This window comes from Crocuta crocuta, unplaced genomic scaffold (genome assembly GCF_008692635.1).
Source record: "Crocuta crocuta isolate KB4526 unplaced genomic scaffold, BGI_CrCroc_1.0 scaffold305, whole genome shotgun sequence".
NCBI classification, from domain to species: Eukaryota; Metazoa; Chordata; class Mammalia; order Carnivora; family Hyaenidae; genus Crocuta; species Crocuta crocuta.
In genome coordinates, this window is record NW_027529463.1 from 2,325,521 (window position 1) to 2,344,371 (window position 18,851).

At 35.7% G+C, this 18,851-nt stretch overlaps 1 protein-coding gene across 1 annotated transcript in view; it reads right to left on the reverse strand.

Moving 5' to 3' along the window:
• The window catches only part of SERINC1 (serine incorporator 1), a 34,101-nt gene extending 15,916 nt beyond the window's left edge, over positions 1-18,185 (reverse strand). Inside the window, exons 1-2 of the mRNA XM_077760782.1 lie at positions 18,066-18,185; positions 2,718-2,879 (exon numbers count right to left, since the gene is read on the reverse strand). Of these exons, the coding sequence (XP_077616908.1) occupies positions 2,718-2,879; positions 18,066-18,104 (201 nt within the window). The 5' untranslated portion in view covers positions 18,105-18,185. The remainder of the gene's footprint in view (positions 1-2,717; positions 2,880-18,065) is intronic.
• Between the last annotated feature and the right edge of the window lie 666 nt (positions 18,186-18,851).

Consider the following 18,851-nt stretch of genomic DNA (forward strand, 5'->3'; position numbering starts at 1 on the left):
TCGATAAAAGCTTAAGGCCATTACAGAGTAACTAAGTTAGTTTCTAAATACTGAAGAGAATATTGACAGCTTCTCAAAGCCAGTGCAGTCTCAATACATTTTGAGTTTTGGTCTCTTATTCCACAAGTGTTATTTCTGATAACAAATGGAACAATATAATATAGATGGCACTAATTTTATTTTGTAAATCGAATTCTGAAAGACTGATGGCCATTTCAGAAAGTCATATGGGAATCAGAAAATTAAAAAAAAATCTTAGGGGAAATAAACAGGAGTAGACCTCAGAACTACATACACTACTCATATGAATGAGAATGATTTATTTCCTCTAGAAAATGTTAGACCAGGGGCGCCTGGGTGGCTCAGTCGGTTAAGCGTCCGACTTCGGCTCAGGTCATGATTTCACAGTTCGTGGGTTCGAGCCCCACATCGGGCTCTGTGCTGACTGCCAGCTCAGAGCGTGGAGCCTGTTTCACATTCTGTGTCTCCCTCTCTCTCTGACCCTTCCCTGCTCATGCTGTCTCTCTTCTCTCTCTCTCAGAAATATATAAAACATTAAAAAAAAAGAAAATGTTAGACCAATATGCCAAAATATAACTGTTAATTTGTGACTTTAAAACCAAGAACTTAAAATTATATTTAAGCTAATGGAAGCACTACTTCCGTTTGCTGGTCTCTACACAATCCGTAAGCCCTTTCTTGGTCCCACTTAAACCTCACCTTCCCAGCCTTATGGCAGTACGTACTTAACAATACGCACTTGCAACATGTACTCAACTAGACACCCTTAATTATCCCATTTCCTTATAGGAGAGCAGGACACCACCTGTCAAGTTCTCATCATTAAATTATCAACCACCTATATTAGGTTAAGCTGGTTCAGTAACAACCCCCAAATATTACTGGCTTGCTCATGTACATGTACATAACTGGTCCTGGTAGTCACTTCAGGAGTCCAGGCTGTTGGAGAAGCCACCACTTCAAATGATGTACATGTTGCAACAAGAAAAAAAAAATCAGTAAGTAGAGGCCGAGGAGCATTTCTTCCACTCACCACTTATTTGATCAGTACTAGAAACATGGTCCTACTTATCATAAGCACTCTAGGAAATGCAAATCTTTCATGATCTTCATAGAGAAGGAGAAATATCTGGTGTTAAGAATTAACATTCACCAACTGAACTATCTATAACCACAGTCAACTGGATCCATGACAAAATCATATAAATGGGTATAAATGTCTTTTGCTTATACACAGGATTTGAATAACATTAACTGGTCATTCACATCTACCATGTATAATGCTAGTTACTTTCACAATCATAATTTCATTTCCCAAACTTTCACCATCTTTCCTTACCCCAATGCCAACCTCAAGCAGACACTATGCTTTAAAATGGAGGTCATCTGCCATACTCTCTCTCAACCTCAAATTCTCCATTGTCACTCATCATCTTGGTGGAAAGCTAACCTCTAAACCTTCTCTTGATCACCTTCTCTCTCTCATACAAATTAGATCTCTTATCGCTGACTCATCTCAAAATTCACACGAATAATTCTCATCTTAAAAAATCCTTTCCTTAACTCAGCTGCCTTCTGAGACCGCCATCTTCATTAGAAAACCCCTCGAATCAGCAGTTTATGCCTACCAGACACAATGTCTCATGGCATTATGATTCTCCTTTCACTACTCTGATCCCAGCACTCTAAAGAAATTGCTTTTTCAAGACACTAATCAGGACTGGGTGTCAAATACTTTCCTCCTCAGGCCTACACAACAGGCCATTCGCTTGGTTCACCTTTTTTCATTGTTCCCTCTGAGCTTCCCTTTTCTCTACCAACCCCTTTCACAAAGAGCTTTTATCAAAGTTATACTCTGCTTCCTTTGAATGGTCTTCTTCAGCATATACTACCATGGTTTTAACTTTCATCTCTATTCCCAAAACACCTCTAGCTAGGATTTCTTTTTTGTTACACACAGTGTTTTCTACTTTCTGCTGGATACACAAACACATACTCTCACTCATGAAGGTAGTATAGTACCCCAAGTCAGTATGATTTGATCTTCAGTATGATGAGATCTTCCTCATCTCCTTTCACAGTCTGACTCTCTGGAAAAAAATTTTTAAGTATACTTTTTATTTTTTTCCTAGGTTAATAAAAACAGTTTCCTAATTGTCCAGAATCAGAACCTGAATACTATATATGACTCTATCACCACCAATATTTAAATTCAGATTCAGTTAATTCTGTATTCAGAAAAACTAACGCTGGCCCTCTGTAAGTTCTTGAATATACCATTAAAAAACCTCCACATTTAACTGCTTGACTTCTAATTATCAATCTTCCTAAGCATATATAGTCTGCTCAACAAGCTCTTTATCCCCATTCTGCTTCCTATTTTTCAGTCTCTGCATACACAAGTTCTACTCATTCTCAGAATGTCCCTTTTTCCATGAGACCCACTGAGTTTTGACATTTAACTGGTTATAATTACTTATTTCTCCTTATTACCATAGCATATTTTCTGTACCACCATCACAGAACATTAAGCTGTCTTGTACTGTCTGTCTTTCCTAAAAGGCTAAGAAGATTACTAAAAATAGGAATTACAGATTATCTTACTTTGTACATTATTGTTTCCAAAACATGAAAATTGGTTTTACATATACACATATTACAGATTCAGTTAATCAAGTAAACAAACAAAATCTAACCTTGTTCAGTTGTTCTTCCATTCCTGGTATCAACATTACACAAGCTACACACACTCCAACAAGCAAGAAAAGTGCATAGATCAATCTAGTTACAGTAGAGTTGTTTCCACTGGGACAGCATCGACACAGCAAACAAGGGGCACTGCCACATAAACATGGTATCTGGGAAAAAGAATATTAAATATCAGTACAGTTTAAAATGATACAGTGAAAATTTATGTTCCATCCATTCAAAAGAGAAAAAGACTGAAGTTAAATTACCAAAGAACAAAAGGATATGGGTCACACAGAATTATCCACAACCTATAAAACTTAGTCAGACCCCTCCCCCGTGCTTGCATGCTCTCTCTCACTCTCGAAATAAATGAACTTTAAAAAAAATTTTTTAAGTGCTTGACCTCTGAATCAATAAAAATAAATCTGTTAAAATAACAGCAGAAAAACAGAATATTCATGATTACATGCCCATCTCTGGCTCTTGTCTTTTAGCCCCCAGATATATAGGTGAATTCACAAAATCCTGAAATTCTCAAATACCCAAAAAGAGAAAAAGAAGTGAACTGGCATCTATATCTTTTCCCTCTTCTTGAAAGGAAATGGTGGTAGTGAAAACAGTGAAGACTCAGGCTAATTTTCTCCAGTGGAACTCCACACTACACTAGTTGTATACCTAAGAGGAACACATTATCTTCCTCACCAGGAAAAATGAACACTGGTAAGGGTATTTACCAATATTTCAGAAAGGGAAAGTGTTAAGTGTTCTCATAGGAACTCCCCATAACCTAGACTTCAAGAAGTTGGACAGACTATGATATTCTAGACCAACAGCCACAGTTCTAGGAGAAAAGTATCAGAAACCAGGAGTATGGTACAAGCCAGACACATTTAGAGCAACCAATATAAAATAGGAACAAAGCTGTTTATATTAAGCTTAAGTAAGACAGAAATAAAAATCATCGCACCTCTGCAACCATAATCTAACAAAAAATAAAAATAAATAAGCACACCCCTCAGGGGGAAGGGAAAAACAGGGTGGTGGTGAGGAGACATTTTAAGAATTCAATCTGAAACAAAACTCAGTAAGAAAAGGAAATTTTGTACAAGTACTTCACCTGAACTACAAAAAAATAACAAAAAACAAATGAAAAGGAGAACTCAAAAATGAAATGTGAAAAGAACAAAATAAGATAAAAAGGAGACTGCAGGGTTAATTAAGCAAAGAAATAAGAGAAAATAAAACTTAAAAAATCATTAACTATGAAGGAACAAAACAGACACACCTGAAAATAAAATCACTAACAGAAAAAACTTGAGTTAATTACTATAAACTTACCCTAAGTGCCTTAATGGGAAAGTGACGAGACTTAAGTGACGAGACTTACCCTACTGCCTTAATGGGAAAAAAAATTAAAACAACAGTTATCAGACAATTAACAACAGGCAATGCGCAACAGTAATTCCTGATAGGAAACAATGTGAGCTCCATGATTAACCCATCTTTCTGACTGGGGAGAGGTTCCAGTGCAGGGAGGGGAATCCAAGCAGAGGCTAGCAGTCCACCTGAATTGAGGAGACTGAGTTGAGAGCCGGAACAGAGTTGAAGGTGAGTTTCTAAGGCAGAATCCTGAAGAGAAGAAAGCTACAACTGAGCTCTGGAAATCTGTAGAGGCTTCAGATTGAATCTGCAGTACCAATCAGTGCATTCATCTGAATAAATTACTAAAGGAGGGGGAAGAGTGGGTATTCCCACTAGCCATAGTGGAAAACCTTGTAATCCAGCAGACACGGAGTGATATAGGCTTTTACTTAGAAGGAGGAAAAAAATCAGCCATAAGACTAAAAGCTGCTCCAGTCTCACTTAACAAAGTGTAAAGAAAACATGAAGAAGGAAAAATTTTCTTCAAGTAACTCAACTATGTCTGAGAACAAAACCCAAGAATATTTTCTTTTTAGAATACAAGTATATCCACCATTCATCAAGGAAAATTTTACAATGTCTGACATCTAATAAAAAGTTGATAGCTATGCAAGAAAGCAGGAAAATACAACCTTTAATGAGAAAAAAAACAAATCAAAATCAGACTGAAAATAACAAATACGGCTGAATTATAAATAACTACATAAAAATATCATTTTTACTTTATTTCATATGCTCAAAGACAGGAAAAAATCAGCATGTTAAGAGACATGAAAGATAATTTAAAAGATCTATACCAAACTTGTAGAAACGAAAAATAAAGTAATCGAACCAAACAATACTAAAACACTGCAAAAAAAAGATTAACAAAACTGAAGACAAAGCAGAAGAAATGAGACAAAAATACTAGGACAAAAATGAACAAAGGATCAGTATTCTAAGAAAGCTTCAAGCAGCCTACTGTAAGTGAAATTAGAGCTTTTGAAGGAGAAATGAAAGAGAAGAGTCCTTCTGAGGTAATAATTGTCAAAATGTCCCCAAATTAAATCAAGATTATAAATACACAGATCCAGAAGCTCAATGAAAATTCTAGAAAAACAAGGTCGCTTTGGGTGATTCTTTATTCGGCTTGGGTCATGAGCTCATGGTTTGTGGGATCAAGCCCTGTATGGGCTGTGTTCTGACAGAGTGGAGCCTGCTAGGGATTTTCTCCCTCTCTCTCTATCCTCCCAATTTGTGTGTGCTCTCCATCAAATAAACATTAAAAGAAAAAAAACAAAAAAGAAAATCTAGGAAAATACACATGATGGCAAACACACTAAACTTGTATCATAATCAAACTGTTTAAAAACAACCATAAACAAAAAAATCTTTAAAAAGCAGGCAGAAAAATTAAGTCATATACAAAGATCTCAATTCTAGTAAAAAGAATTGTGCAAAAGTACTTTTAAAAACACCATAAATGATAAAATCTCATACTCCACAAAAGTCTTTCAAAAATTAATGCAAAATAAAACCATTTTCAGACAAAAACAAAAGAATCCAAAATTAGCAGACCTAAACTACTAGAAATGTTGAAGGAACTCCTTCAAGCAGATGGAAAATTATACCAGACAGCTGATCTATGATACCAAAAAACTGGATCTATACAAAAGGAATGAAAAACAATGAAAATGGGAAATGTATGTGTTTTTCGTATATAAAAAATTACTTTAAAGGATAATTTTCCTTTGAAAACAAATAGTAATGTATTGTGCAAGGTTATAACAAAGGTGGAAGTCAAATGTATGATGATTATAAGTAGTATGCAAAAGGACACTGAACTATACCACTATAAGGTTCTTAAATTAGAAATAAAGGGATATTGTAATAAGTAGAAAATGAATACTATAAACCCTAAAGTGACCTCTAAAAAACCAACACAAAGAAGTAGAGCTAGCAAGCCAATGGAAGTAAAACAGAATACTAAAAGAAATGGCTAGTAAATGTAAAATATGGCAAAAAAAAAAAAAAAAAACCTAGAGAAAAGGGATAATGAATAGACAAGACAAACAAAAAATAGATGGTTTATTTAAACCCAAACATAATCAATAATCACACAAAATGTGAATGGCATAAACACTCCCACTAAAAAGGCAGAGACTGTCACACTGGATAAATATTGAGATCCAACTCTATTCTACAAGAAACCTACTTAAATATAAAAATGCAAACAGGTTAAAAATGATAAATAAATAAATATCATGCCATGGTAGTACCAGACAAAAACAGATTTCTGAGCAAACAATTTTACCAAGATTAAAGAGGGACACTTCATAATGAAAAGGGACATACATGGAGATTAATGGGATGTTCACAGAGGAGACCTACAATCCTAAATGTTTCTACTCTTAGTAAGAGAACTTCAAAATATATGAAGGGAAAAACAATAAAACTGAAAAGGATAACAAATAAATTCACATTGATGTTCTCTCACTAAGTAGCACAACAAAAATCAGTAAGGATATAAAAACTTGTACAACATTATCAATTAACTGTGCCTAACTGACATTTAGAGTATATTCAATCTAACCAGAGCACAGCACAAATTGTTTTCCAAATGTAACTAGAGCACACAGAACACAACCAAAACAGACCATATTCTTGGCCATAAAACAAATCTCAAATTGCAATAAACATAAATGTTTCAAATCATACAACAAATATGTATTCTACGCCCACAGTGGAACTTAGAAATTAGTAATAGAAAAAAATATCTGAAAACTAAATGACACTTTTTTAAATGTTTATTTATTTTTGAGATGGGGCAGGGGAAAAGAGAGAGAGAGAGAGAGACATACAATCCAAAGCAGGCTCCGGGCTGCGCTCCAAGCTGTCAGCAGAGAGCCCACACAGAGCTTGAACCCATGAAGCATGAGATCATGACCTGAGCCAAAGTCAGATGCTTAATCGACTGAGCCTCCCAGGTGGCCCCTAAATAACACACTTCTAAGTAATTCACAGACAAAATATATCAAAAGGAAAATAACTTTACATTCATGAAATGCACTGAAGCATCGTTCAAAGGAAATTTACAATACTAAATGACATTAGACAAAAATAAAGATTTCAAATCAGTGATCTGAGCTTCTACCTTAAAAAAAAAAAAAAAAACCCAAAACAAAATAAGGAAAATAATAAAGAAAGACATTAAGGAAGTCAAAAGCAGAACAAGAAAATCAGTGAAACCGATTTTAGAAGACCATTATAACTGAGATACAAAAGAGCAAAAGTAAGCACAAAAATCATGAATATTGGAAATGTGTGAAGACAACAAATACAGATTCTAGATGCATTAAAATATTATAAGGGAACAGTATGAGCAATTTTATTCAGTACCTTAGATAAAGTGGACAAACTAAAAAACCCAAACTGTTAGAAATCATTCAATAAGAAATATATATAATCAATAGCCCTGTAACTATTTTGAACTCTTCCAGGATCCGTAAAGAGTGAGAATATAGGGTAAGTCGCTGCCCCCAAGACTGGAGACAGACAGGCAAATACAGGGAGCCATAACTTATCAAACATAAGGAAAGGGAAATACTTTCAATGCCAGTCCTTGTTAAGCATCTTTTCCCACCTAGGAGGAAGAAAAAGCCTAAGAAACAATTGAGAAGCTCACAGTCCAGAAACAGGCTCACTAAAGGACTATGGCCTAATCATAGGGCTGTGGAACACTTTCTTTCCCAAAGACCTCACCACAACATGACCAAAGCCTAGTTACAGCAGTCCCTTTTACCCAGTACAGCATGTCCAACAATAAAGAAAAAGTTACAAAGCACAGCAAAAGGTAAAAAACAAATAAACATAATTTACAGAGTCAGAACAAACATCAAAACCAGACATGAAAGGATGTTTGGAGTTATCAAATTAGGAATTTAGAATAACCAGGACTAAATATATTAAAGGTTATGATGGATGACGTAAACCATATACAACAATACACAGGCAATGTAAACTGAGAAGTAAGAATCCTAAGAACCAAAAAGAAATGCTAGGGATCAAAAAAAACAAACAAACAAAACAAAAACAAAGAAAAACTGCAGTTGATGAGCTTATTAGTAGACTGGACAAGGCTTGAGAAGATAATCTCTTAGCTTGAGGACACCTCCTCTCAAACTGAAAATGAAAGAGAGCAGAGAGGGAATAAAACAGAACAGAATATCCAAGGACTGTAGGACAACTAAAAAGGGGGAATAGACTGAGGATAGAAAAAAAGAAAAGGAACAGAAGAAATATTTGAAAAAACAATGACAGAATTTTCCCAACTTGATGTCAGAAGCATATGCCACAAACCAAAACAAAAACCACAAACAAAAAATAAAAAGCTACACCTAGACACATCACTTCCAAACTCAAAAATAAAAGATAAAGAAAATATTTTGAAAGAAGCTGAAGAAAACACAACTTACCTATAGAGAAAAAAGAGAAGATTATATCCACTTGTCCTCAGAAGCCATGTAATCAAGAAAACAATGCAGTGAAATATTTAAAGTGTTGAAGAAAAGGGTTCTATACTGTGAATTATCCTTCAAAGGTGAAGAATAAAGACTTTTTCAAAGATTGAGAGAATGTGTTGTCAAATTGTAGACCTGCCTTGCAAGAAATGTTTAAGGAAGTCCTCTAGAGACAAGAAAATAGAAGTCAGATTCTAAATAAGAACATTAAACATAAAATAAAAACTTTATCTTATTCTTAATTGGCCTAACAAAGAAGAGTTTGTTTAAAAATCTTAAGAACACTATATTCAACTATGTATGCATACATATGCACCTCGTGTATACACATGCTGATGGCTAACCAAAAAAGTACATCAATTACTAACATCAAAAATGAAGGAGAGGATGTCACTTTAAATCTGTTGGTCATCAAAAGGATTATAAAAGAATGCAGTCAACAGCTACATGTCCACAAATCTGATAACCTAGATGAAATGAATCAATTCCTTGAAAGGCACAAATTGCCAAAATTCACATGAGACAACCTGCTAAGTCAATATCTGTTAAAGAAACTGAATCAATAATAACTTCCGGGGCACCTGGGTGGCTCAGTCAGTTAAGTGTCCAACTCTTGGTTTCGGCTCAGGACATGATCTTGCAGTTCATGAGCTTGAGCCCCACATCAGGCTCCATGCTGACAGTGTGGAGCCTGCTTGGGATTCTCCTGTCTCCCCTGCCTCTGCCCGTCCCTCTCTCTCTCTCAAATATAAATAAATTAACTTAAAAAAAATTAATAACCTTCCAAAACAGAAAGCACTGGACCCAGATGGATTCACTGGTGACCTCTACTAAACAGTTAAGGAAAAAACAAAAAACCAAACCAAACCAAACCAAACCAAAAACAGTTCTCCGAAATCCCTTTCAGAGGACAGAAGCAGAGGAACACTGCCTAACTCATTGTATGAGACCAGCATCACTCTAACAACAAAACCAAAGACTTTATAAAAAATGAAAACTACGTATCAGCATCTCTCATGAACACAGATACATAAAATCCTCAACAAAATACTAGCATATCAAATCCAACAATGTATGAAAAGAATTATACATCATGAGCAAGAGGGATTTATCCCAGGTTTGTAAGAATGGTTCAACATTCAAAACTCAATTAATGTAATCCATCACATCAACAGGCTTAAAAAAAAAAATGGATCACATCAACAAATGCAGAAAATCTATTTCACAAAATCCAACACTCATTCATGATAAAAATTCTCAATAAACTAGAAAGAGGGGAACTCCCTCAACTTGATAGATCAACAAAACACCTATAGTTATATTTAATGGTAAGAAAATTGAAACCTTAACCATTAATATCAGGATGTTATTACAAGGATGTTTCCTCTTACCATTCCATTTCAACACTGTACTGGAAATTCTAGCTAATGCAATTAACACACACAAAAAAGGAAATAAAAGGTAAACACACTGGGAAAGAAAAAATAAAATTAGCTTTGTTCACTGATGACATTATCATCTATGTAGAAGATTCAAAAGAAATGACCAAAAAAAACCCTCAAGAAAATCTTAGAATAAACAATTATAGCAGGGTTGAAGGATACAAGATTTATAAACTAAAGTCAACCATGTCCCTATATATCAGCAATGAAAAAGTGAAACTTGAAATTAAAAAATACATTTTAGGTGTAAATGTAAAACAGTACATATAAGATCAATAGCAGAATCCTCCCCACACACAAAATTCTGAAGCAAAATGAAAGAACTGAATAAATGAACAGACATTCCACATTCACAGATTAGGAAAACAATACTGTCAGGATACCAATTCCTCAAACTTGATCTATAGATTCAATGCAATCCCAATCAAACTCCCAGCAAGTTATGTGTAGATACTGAGAAACTGATTCTAAAAGTTCATAGGGAAAGACAAAAGACCCAGACTACCCAACAAAACACTGAAGGACTAAGTTGAAGGAATGAAACTACCAGACTTCAAATTTATTATAAAGCTACAACAGTATGGTTGTACTACAAACTAGTATGGTATTGTCAAAGCAAGGGAAAAAAAAAAAAAATCAATGGAAACAACATAAATAGCCTCCTATAAATAAAATCAACTAATCTTTGACAAAGGTGCAAAGGCTATTCAATGAAGCAAAAATCATCTTTTCAACTGTGCTGTAACAACTGGGCATCCACAAGTAAAAATAATCTATCATTCTAGACACATATCTCTCAGTCTTCCCCCAAACTGACTCAGAATGGGTCTTAAATCTAAATACAAACCATACAACTCCTATAATATAGGAAAAAGTCCAAACGACTTTGGGTATGGTAAGGATTTTTTTCAGATAACACCAAAGGCATGATCCACAAAAATAAATTATTGTTAAGCTGGTCTTCATTAAAATTCAAAAGATTCTGCTCTGCAGGTACACCTAGGTGGCTCAGCTAAGTATCCGACTTCAGATCAGGTCTTTGATATTCTGGTTCCTGAGTTTGAGCACCATCACCAGGCTCTCTGCTGTCAGCACTGAGCCTGCTTTGGATCCTCTTTCTCCCTCTCTCTCTGCCCCTCGCCCGCTTGTGCTCACGCTCAAAAATAAAACATTTTTAAAAAAAATTTTTTTTAATTCTGTTCTGCAAAGGTCAATGTCAAGAGAATGAAAAGACAGGCCAACTGTGTGAAACTTTGCAAAAGACACACCTGACCGTAAAGGAGTATTATCCAAAACATACAAAGAACTCTTAGGATGCCAACAGTAAGAAAACAAATAGGTCAACAGACATATAGATGGAAAATTAGCATATCTCATATACATATGGCAAATGCATATTAAAACAAGATATCACTACATATCTATTAGAAAGGCCCAAATCCAGAACACACATTAACACCAAATGCTGATGAAGATATGGACCAATAGTGACTCTCATACACTGCTGGTAAGAATGCAATATGGTACAACCACTTTGGAAGACAGTTTGACAGATTATAAAACCGAACATATGCTTGCCATACAATCCAGCTAAATACCAAGAAAACCTCATGTCCACACAAAAACCTGCACATGAATGTATATAGTAACTTGATTCATAACTGCCCAAACTTGGAACCAACAAATATGTCCTTCAGTAGGTACTGTGGTACATCTGAATAATGGCATATTATTCAGTGCTGAAAAGAAAGGAGTTCTTAAGCCATAAAAAGACAAGGAGAAAACTTCAATAGATATTACTAAATGAAAGAAGACAACCTAAAAAGACTACATCTTGTATGATTTCAACTGTATGATATTCTGGAAAAGGCAAAATTATGGAGACAGTACGAAGATCAGTGGTTGGAGTGGGTGGAAGGATGACTAGACAAGACACAAAGGATGTTTTGGGCAGTGAAAATACTCTACATGCTACTATAATAGTAAATACATGTCATTACACATTTGTCCAAACTCACAGAAATGTCCAACACCAAAAGTAAACCATGATGTAAACTATAGATCCCCTAAGGAAATGCAAACTAAAACCATAATGAGTGACCACTACAGACACAAATGTCAAATCTGACACACAATGTCAAAATCAAATAAACTCGTAATACCAAGTATTGACAACTCTTTTGGTTAGTGGGAATGAAAATTGGTACAGCTATCTTGGAAACCAGTTTAGCAGTTTCTTATTAAGTCAAATGTATGCTCATCATGTTGCTCAGCAATTCCACTGCTATATATTTTACCTAAGCAAAAAAGAACTTAAGAGTCACACAAAAAACCTTTATGGTACCTTTATGGAAATGCTTATAGCTACTTTATCACCAAAATCTGGAAATGCCCTTCAACTGGTACATGGATAGGTAAGTTGTAGTACATCCAAGCAATGGACTACTATGCAAAAATAAAAACGAACCACTAATATACCACCATGAATAAATCTCAAATGAATTATACCCAGTAAAAAAAAGCCAGACTCAAAAGGCCCTATGCTGTATGATTCTATTCATATGCCTTTCTGGAAAAACTCTGGAGACAAAACAAAAACAAAAAAACAGAGGTTTCCAAGAACGGGAATAACAGATTTTTTTAAAGATGGAAACTGTTCTGTAGTTGTTACCTAAGTATAGGACTTCTCAAAATTCACAGACCTGTATATTACAAAGTGTGAATTTCACATAAACTATATCAACTAAAAACATTGACAAAAGTAGAAAAATAATATAGAAGGAAAACAAAGATAACATGAAGATAACTAATTTCCTCAAAACAGAAAATCATCTAAATAAACAAAAAAGACATTCAAGGATAGACTACAAGAAAAACTTTCCAAGAAGAAATGAGTATGTATTTTCAAAAGAACACTATTATCACACCTGTCAGATGGCTAATATTAACAACTCAGGCAACAACAGATGTCAGTGAGGATGTGGAGCAAGAGGATCTCTTTTGCGCTGCTGGTGGGAATGCAAACTGGTGCAGCCACTCTGGAAAACCTCAAAATACTAAAAATAGAACTACCCTCAAAAAAGATTTAGAAATGGAGATTCCTCAAAAAATTAAAAATAGAACTACCATATAACCCAGCAATTGCACTACTAGGTATTCATCCAAAGGATACAGGAGAGAGGTTTCGAAAGGGCTTATGCACCCCAATGTTTATAGCAGCACTATCAAAAACAGCCAAAGTATGGAAAGAGCCCAAATGTCCATTGACAGATGAATGGATTAAGATGTGGTGTGTTACAGGGCAATCAAAAAGAATGAAATCTTGCCATTTGCAACTACATGGATGGAACTGGAGGGTATTATGCTAAGCAAAATTAGTCAGAGAAAGACAAATATCATTATGACTTCACTCATGAGGACTTTAAGAAACAAAACAGATGAACATAAAGGAAGGGAAACAAAAATAATATAAAAACAGAAAGGGGGACAAAACATAAGAGACTCTTAACTATAGAGAACAGAGGGTTGCCGGAGGGGTGGAAGGGGGATGGGCTAAATGGGTAAGGGGCATTAAGCTTGTTGCATTATATACTAACTTGGATGTAAATTAATAAATAAATCATATATATGTATATACAAAAAAAGAACATTATTTTCCAGAATAAAAAGTGGTACAAGATTTAAAGTCAGACATACTTGACCAATTTCAAAGACAGGTAAAAACTGTTCAAATACCCATGCAAAGGAAAAAAAGTCAATAGAACATGTGAGATGTGTTGGGAGGGAGGGGATACCAGGAGGCAGTTAGACAAAACAGAATTCACAATAAACAGTATTAAGTTCTGAAGGAAATGGGTATAATAGGTATACTATAATACTGGTAAACAAGGCCTCACCAATGTAAAAGATATTTTTAAATAAAAAAGAATTCAGGGATTTCAGCATCTATGAATTCTTCAAAACTCTAGCTGATGATAAAACTTAGTCAATTAGAGGACATATCAATTAAAAAAAATTGGGAAAAGCCCTGGCTAAAAAGAAATGCTTTGAGCTTTGAAATCACAGTAGTTCTCAAAATGTAGTAGGCATCAGAATCACCTCAACAGCTTATTAAAATAGAATGCTGGGCCCTAGTCAGTGTTTCCAATAGTTCCCTAGTGCGCTGATGCTACAGAGTCTAGGGAATACACTTTAAGAATGACTTGTTTAGTTCTATGACTAAGTAACTAGGAGAACTATGCTTATAATACATATTGATCACACATAAAGTAGAATACTGAAAGATTCTGGTTAAAGATGGCAGATTAAACATGTGAATTCACCCATGCTTCCTTTAGAAATACCAGTAAAATTCAAAAAATAAAGGGCTTTAAAAATTTTTTAATGTTTTATTTATTCTTGAGAGAGAGAGAGAGACAGACAGACAGACAGACAGACAAAGAAAGAGCATGAGGGTCACAAAATCCGAAGCAGGCTCCAGGCTCTGAGCTGTCAGCACAGAGCCCAATGTGGGGCTTGAATTCACAAGCCATGAGATCACGACCTGAGCTGAAGTCAGACACCCAAATGACTGAGCCACCCAGGCACTCCACAAAGGACTTTTTTTTTTAAAAGGAGTAAATTTAGAAATAAACTTAAAAGGTCAAAGACTTCCAGATTAATTCTGGGTTTTTTTTTGACCTTTCAAGGCCTAGAAAGTTGAATTATAAGCCATCAAATGAAAAAGTTAAGCAATAAAATTTGTAGAGAAAAATTCTCAAGTAGAACTGGACTTGGTGGCACCAGGTAGCCTCCATAAATGAGGCAGAAGGTAGAGGTACAAACAGAATTCATTAAATGCTTTTTTTAAGAGCAATTAAAACTCTGAGGTTTCATTCCATTTTTTACTCTGGCCAACCAAAGAGGATAAAGTAGAATTTCTCAAGTCTGGCAATACTGACATTTTGGGCCAAAAAATTCTCTGTTGTGGGGGAAGGAGGGGAGGTCCTGTGCACTGTAAAATGTTTAGCAGTTAGTTACTCTGCCCTTTACTCACTAGATGCACCTCTCACCCCAAAACTGGACACAAAAAAATGTTTACAGACACTGCCAAATGCACTTTGGGGGTCAAAACTGTGCCCAGTTGAGAACCACTGCTGTAGAAATATCTCAGAGAAATCTTTTTAGGAAATTCTCCTGATGAAGAAATGCTTATTTAACATTCAGCAACTCCTTTGCTTTTATTTTTCATTCGTTAAATTCAGTAAAATTTCAATTTAATGCTTTAATTTAGCATGCTACCATTCCTAAAAAAAATATTTTTGTCCATTTATCCATGTGTATATATGCATTGAGAGAAAAGGAATGTTATTGGTAGTGGCATTTTTGTGTGTGTAAGATTTTAACTTTCTACTCTGCTGTGTTGGACTATTCATAGTGACGATGAATCATTTCTGCAAAAACAAGTCATTGTACTAAAAAATAAAAACCTAGCTGAGGCAGACAAATAGGCAGGCAGTAATCACTGGCTCTTTCTTCTTAACTACATTAGATATCTTAGGTAAAAAAAAAAAAAAAAGATGGCTATTGTATATAAGGTCCAGTAATTCAAAAAAAATCAATTCTAGTCATTAACACCATTGTTGAGATTGGGGTGGAGAAAAGCACTGAAGTAGGCATAAATTTTGCTGGTAACGTAGTTACAGGATTAGGTGGGAAGTCCACAGATATTTGAATGCATAACACAGTCACTAATCAAAAGAGCCAGCCGTACATGAACCAAGGATTATGATCAATCCAATTCTAGGCCACTTGGCAAAAAAACAAAACCAAAAGAAAACAAAAACCCTCAAAACAAAATAAATGTTCCAATACAACAGTATTACATATATTTTTTGTGCCTTTTTCATAGTTTAGAAATTTTCTACAGCTGTTTTATAAATCAGAGAAAAACCTTTACAAAAACTAAGCCTGAAGAAACGAATAAAATTTGTTTAACTGCGTTTTAACTAATTGTTCCAATTTAATTACTTGAATATTTTTGAAAATCTGAATAATTCTAAATTTGTCAAAATCTCTAAGTAAATAAACACTGACTACTAAGACTGTTGAAAAAAATACATTTGTATAAGGCAAAGTCCCCTTCAATTGATATCAAATTACACTAAAATTGAACAATTCAGGAAGAGACAGAAACACCAAGAAGGAAAGGGGAAAATATGGCCAGAACTGCAGACTACAGAGTCAATTCCCAGACTGGCCACAGTAATCTAGAACACTGAAAGATCAACCTTGGGCATCTAGCATATCTGCCACAGACCTAATTACTGGAAGATAAGAAAACTGCCTCCTGTTACTATCTTTCCAGTATAGCTTGTGACTGAAGTGCAGTCAAAATTTTATCAGTTTTGTAGTCAATAAAGGTGAAGAACTAAGCTGTAAAAACATTAATAGGAATATAGTGTTTCTAGACTGCTCACTAAAGTGATTTTCCGATTTAAAACAAAACAAAACTTAAAACATTTTTTTTTCCTTCTGTAACCATAATTGTCCTTGAGGCAGAAAAGGTTGTTCATCAAGGTTCTGGAGATGAGAACAAAATGGAAAGTATGAATCCCTCCCCTTTAAGTCTTTACTATATACAAAAAACATGCCAACTTGATAAATGGACAAAAATCTGACTTCACAAATCACACAATCCTCCCGCCACCATGAAAGCAATGTTTTAACATTTATTTCATAAAACATTACACTATACCTCTTTTGTATTAGACAACAGACTCAGGTAGATTCTCCAGTTTCTTATTGAGATTTAAAAAAAAAAACAAACTGGTTTCCATATCCAACTACAGAAAGAAATACGTAGAACATAGTCAAGAGAATGGCCTGGGTTGAAATAACAATCTCCATGTATTATTTTATTAAAGTTTAACTTTTACAGTTCAAGAGGTATCAGAAATTTCTGGGGGAAAAAAGCGGCGAGGTATGTAAAAGAATAAAAATTCTGGCCGATGTATATAATGGGAGTCATTTGGAACATCAGACAAGTGTTGGAAGTGGAATTTAGAAATCACAGATTAAAGAACTATGACTTGAACGCAAATATCTCGCCCCAAATCACATATAATTTATTAACTGTAATATTAATTTGCTGTTTATATTTGCGGGTGGTGGTGGAATGATTTTCTTAAACTTTAGTTTATTTGAACCACCTAAATCCAGAAATTGTGCCACTATAATGAAAAATGGCTTCACCTTAACAATGTAATCTATTTAAAATGCAATCCACACCTAACTAAACATGATATTCCAGATTACACGAGCATGCTTTATGTCAAAAGGCACAGGGTTTTTAATATCACAGAGCTGACCAGCTTTTAGAGATACATATATTATTACTTGAGAAATACAGTAATTTCCCTCTACCATTTAAGGCTGAGGATCAAGCCACAGAGCTGGAACTAAACTGTGTTAGCTTGTCAATATTACCGCCAGGCTGCCCCAAATAGCCTGCACTTAATTGTAGTCGGCCCCACAGAACAAAGAGGCCAACATGCCTCCAGGGATGACAGTGCTGCAGTCTGAGGTCGCTGGGAATGTGACGAAAAGAGATGGGGTACTCCACGGAATAGGCCTAAGACCTTTGTAAAGATGCCCTACGCAGACATACAAACACACAAAAAGATCAAAAAAGAGCCTGGAAGAATGGGGAGTGGCTTTCACGAAAGACCGGGGTGTTAGGGGAAGACTACCAGCTAGCTCTCTTCGCTTCTCCCATCGAGGTTATCTTCCCATCTCCACTTCTCTCATCGCCACCCGGGTCCGCTCTTCGCAAGACTCAGGGCCCTAAAGTTGAGCTGGATGACTGCGGGAAACAGAAAATGGGGACGGAAGGCACTCCCTGTTGGGTGGGGTACCACGTTACCGACGGGCCGCGTCCAGCCCAGCTCGGGTTCCCTTCTCTTCCTCCTCGTAAGCTTAGCACCCCGAAGGCCACTAAAAACCTTCTTACCCAGCTCGCCATGGAGCACAGTCCCAAGACGTTCCCCATCTCCGCAACGTCGCAGGAGCCGTGGAGGGCGACAAAATGGAGACAGTATCTCTCCACCCTCTCGGGCCTTATTTACTATCTGCGAGCTACTTCCGGCGCATAATCCACCCCGCCCCTTAGCTTGCGTCACTTCCTTTGAATCCGGCGTTAGGTGGGGTGTGGGAGGATGTTGTGTTAAGATTGCGCGTGCGCATGCGTGGAACCTGGCGAGGTATTCTACAGAGCAGAATCTTTTAATACCGTGGGCATAAAGTATCTGGCCGATGAAGCCTGACTGTAGTGTACCACATTAAGAAAACGTGGGGAAAACTCACCTTTACTTAATATTTATTTGAATTTGAGTTAAGTAGAGGCTGAAGTAGTAGTTAATGATTTTGCCCTCGTCCATTAGAGGAATTTCTCACTGCTCCTGGAGAGTTGCTTTCTCTTTCTCGATGCTCATCCGTTTATTCACTTATTTCTACTGTTTACACGTTTGCGTCTTTTCCTTCCCAGTTACTTTGTCAGGCATTACTGCAGGCCACTGCCTGGGGCAAATTTTAATGGGATATGTCTATTCATTCGGGTACTTAACAGTTCCTTGTATCGCTTCTTTGCTGTTGACGTGCATTTTAATTTTTTGTCCAATTAAGATGTTACAGGAAGTTTGTACATTCAAAAATTTTAATTAGATAAGAAGACATACTGATTATAAAAACTTAAACATAGCATTGATTTTGTTGAATGTTATGAGGTGTTCAGGAGACA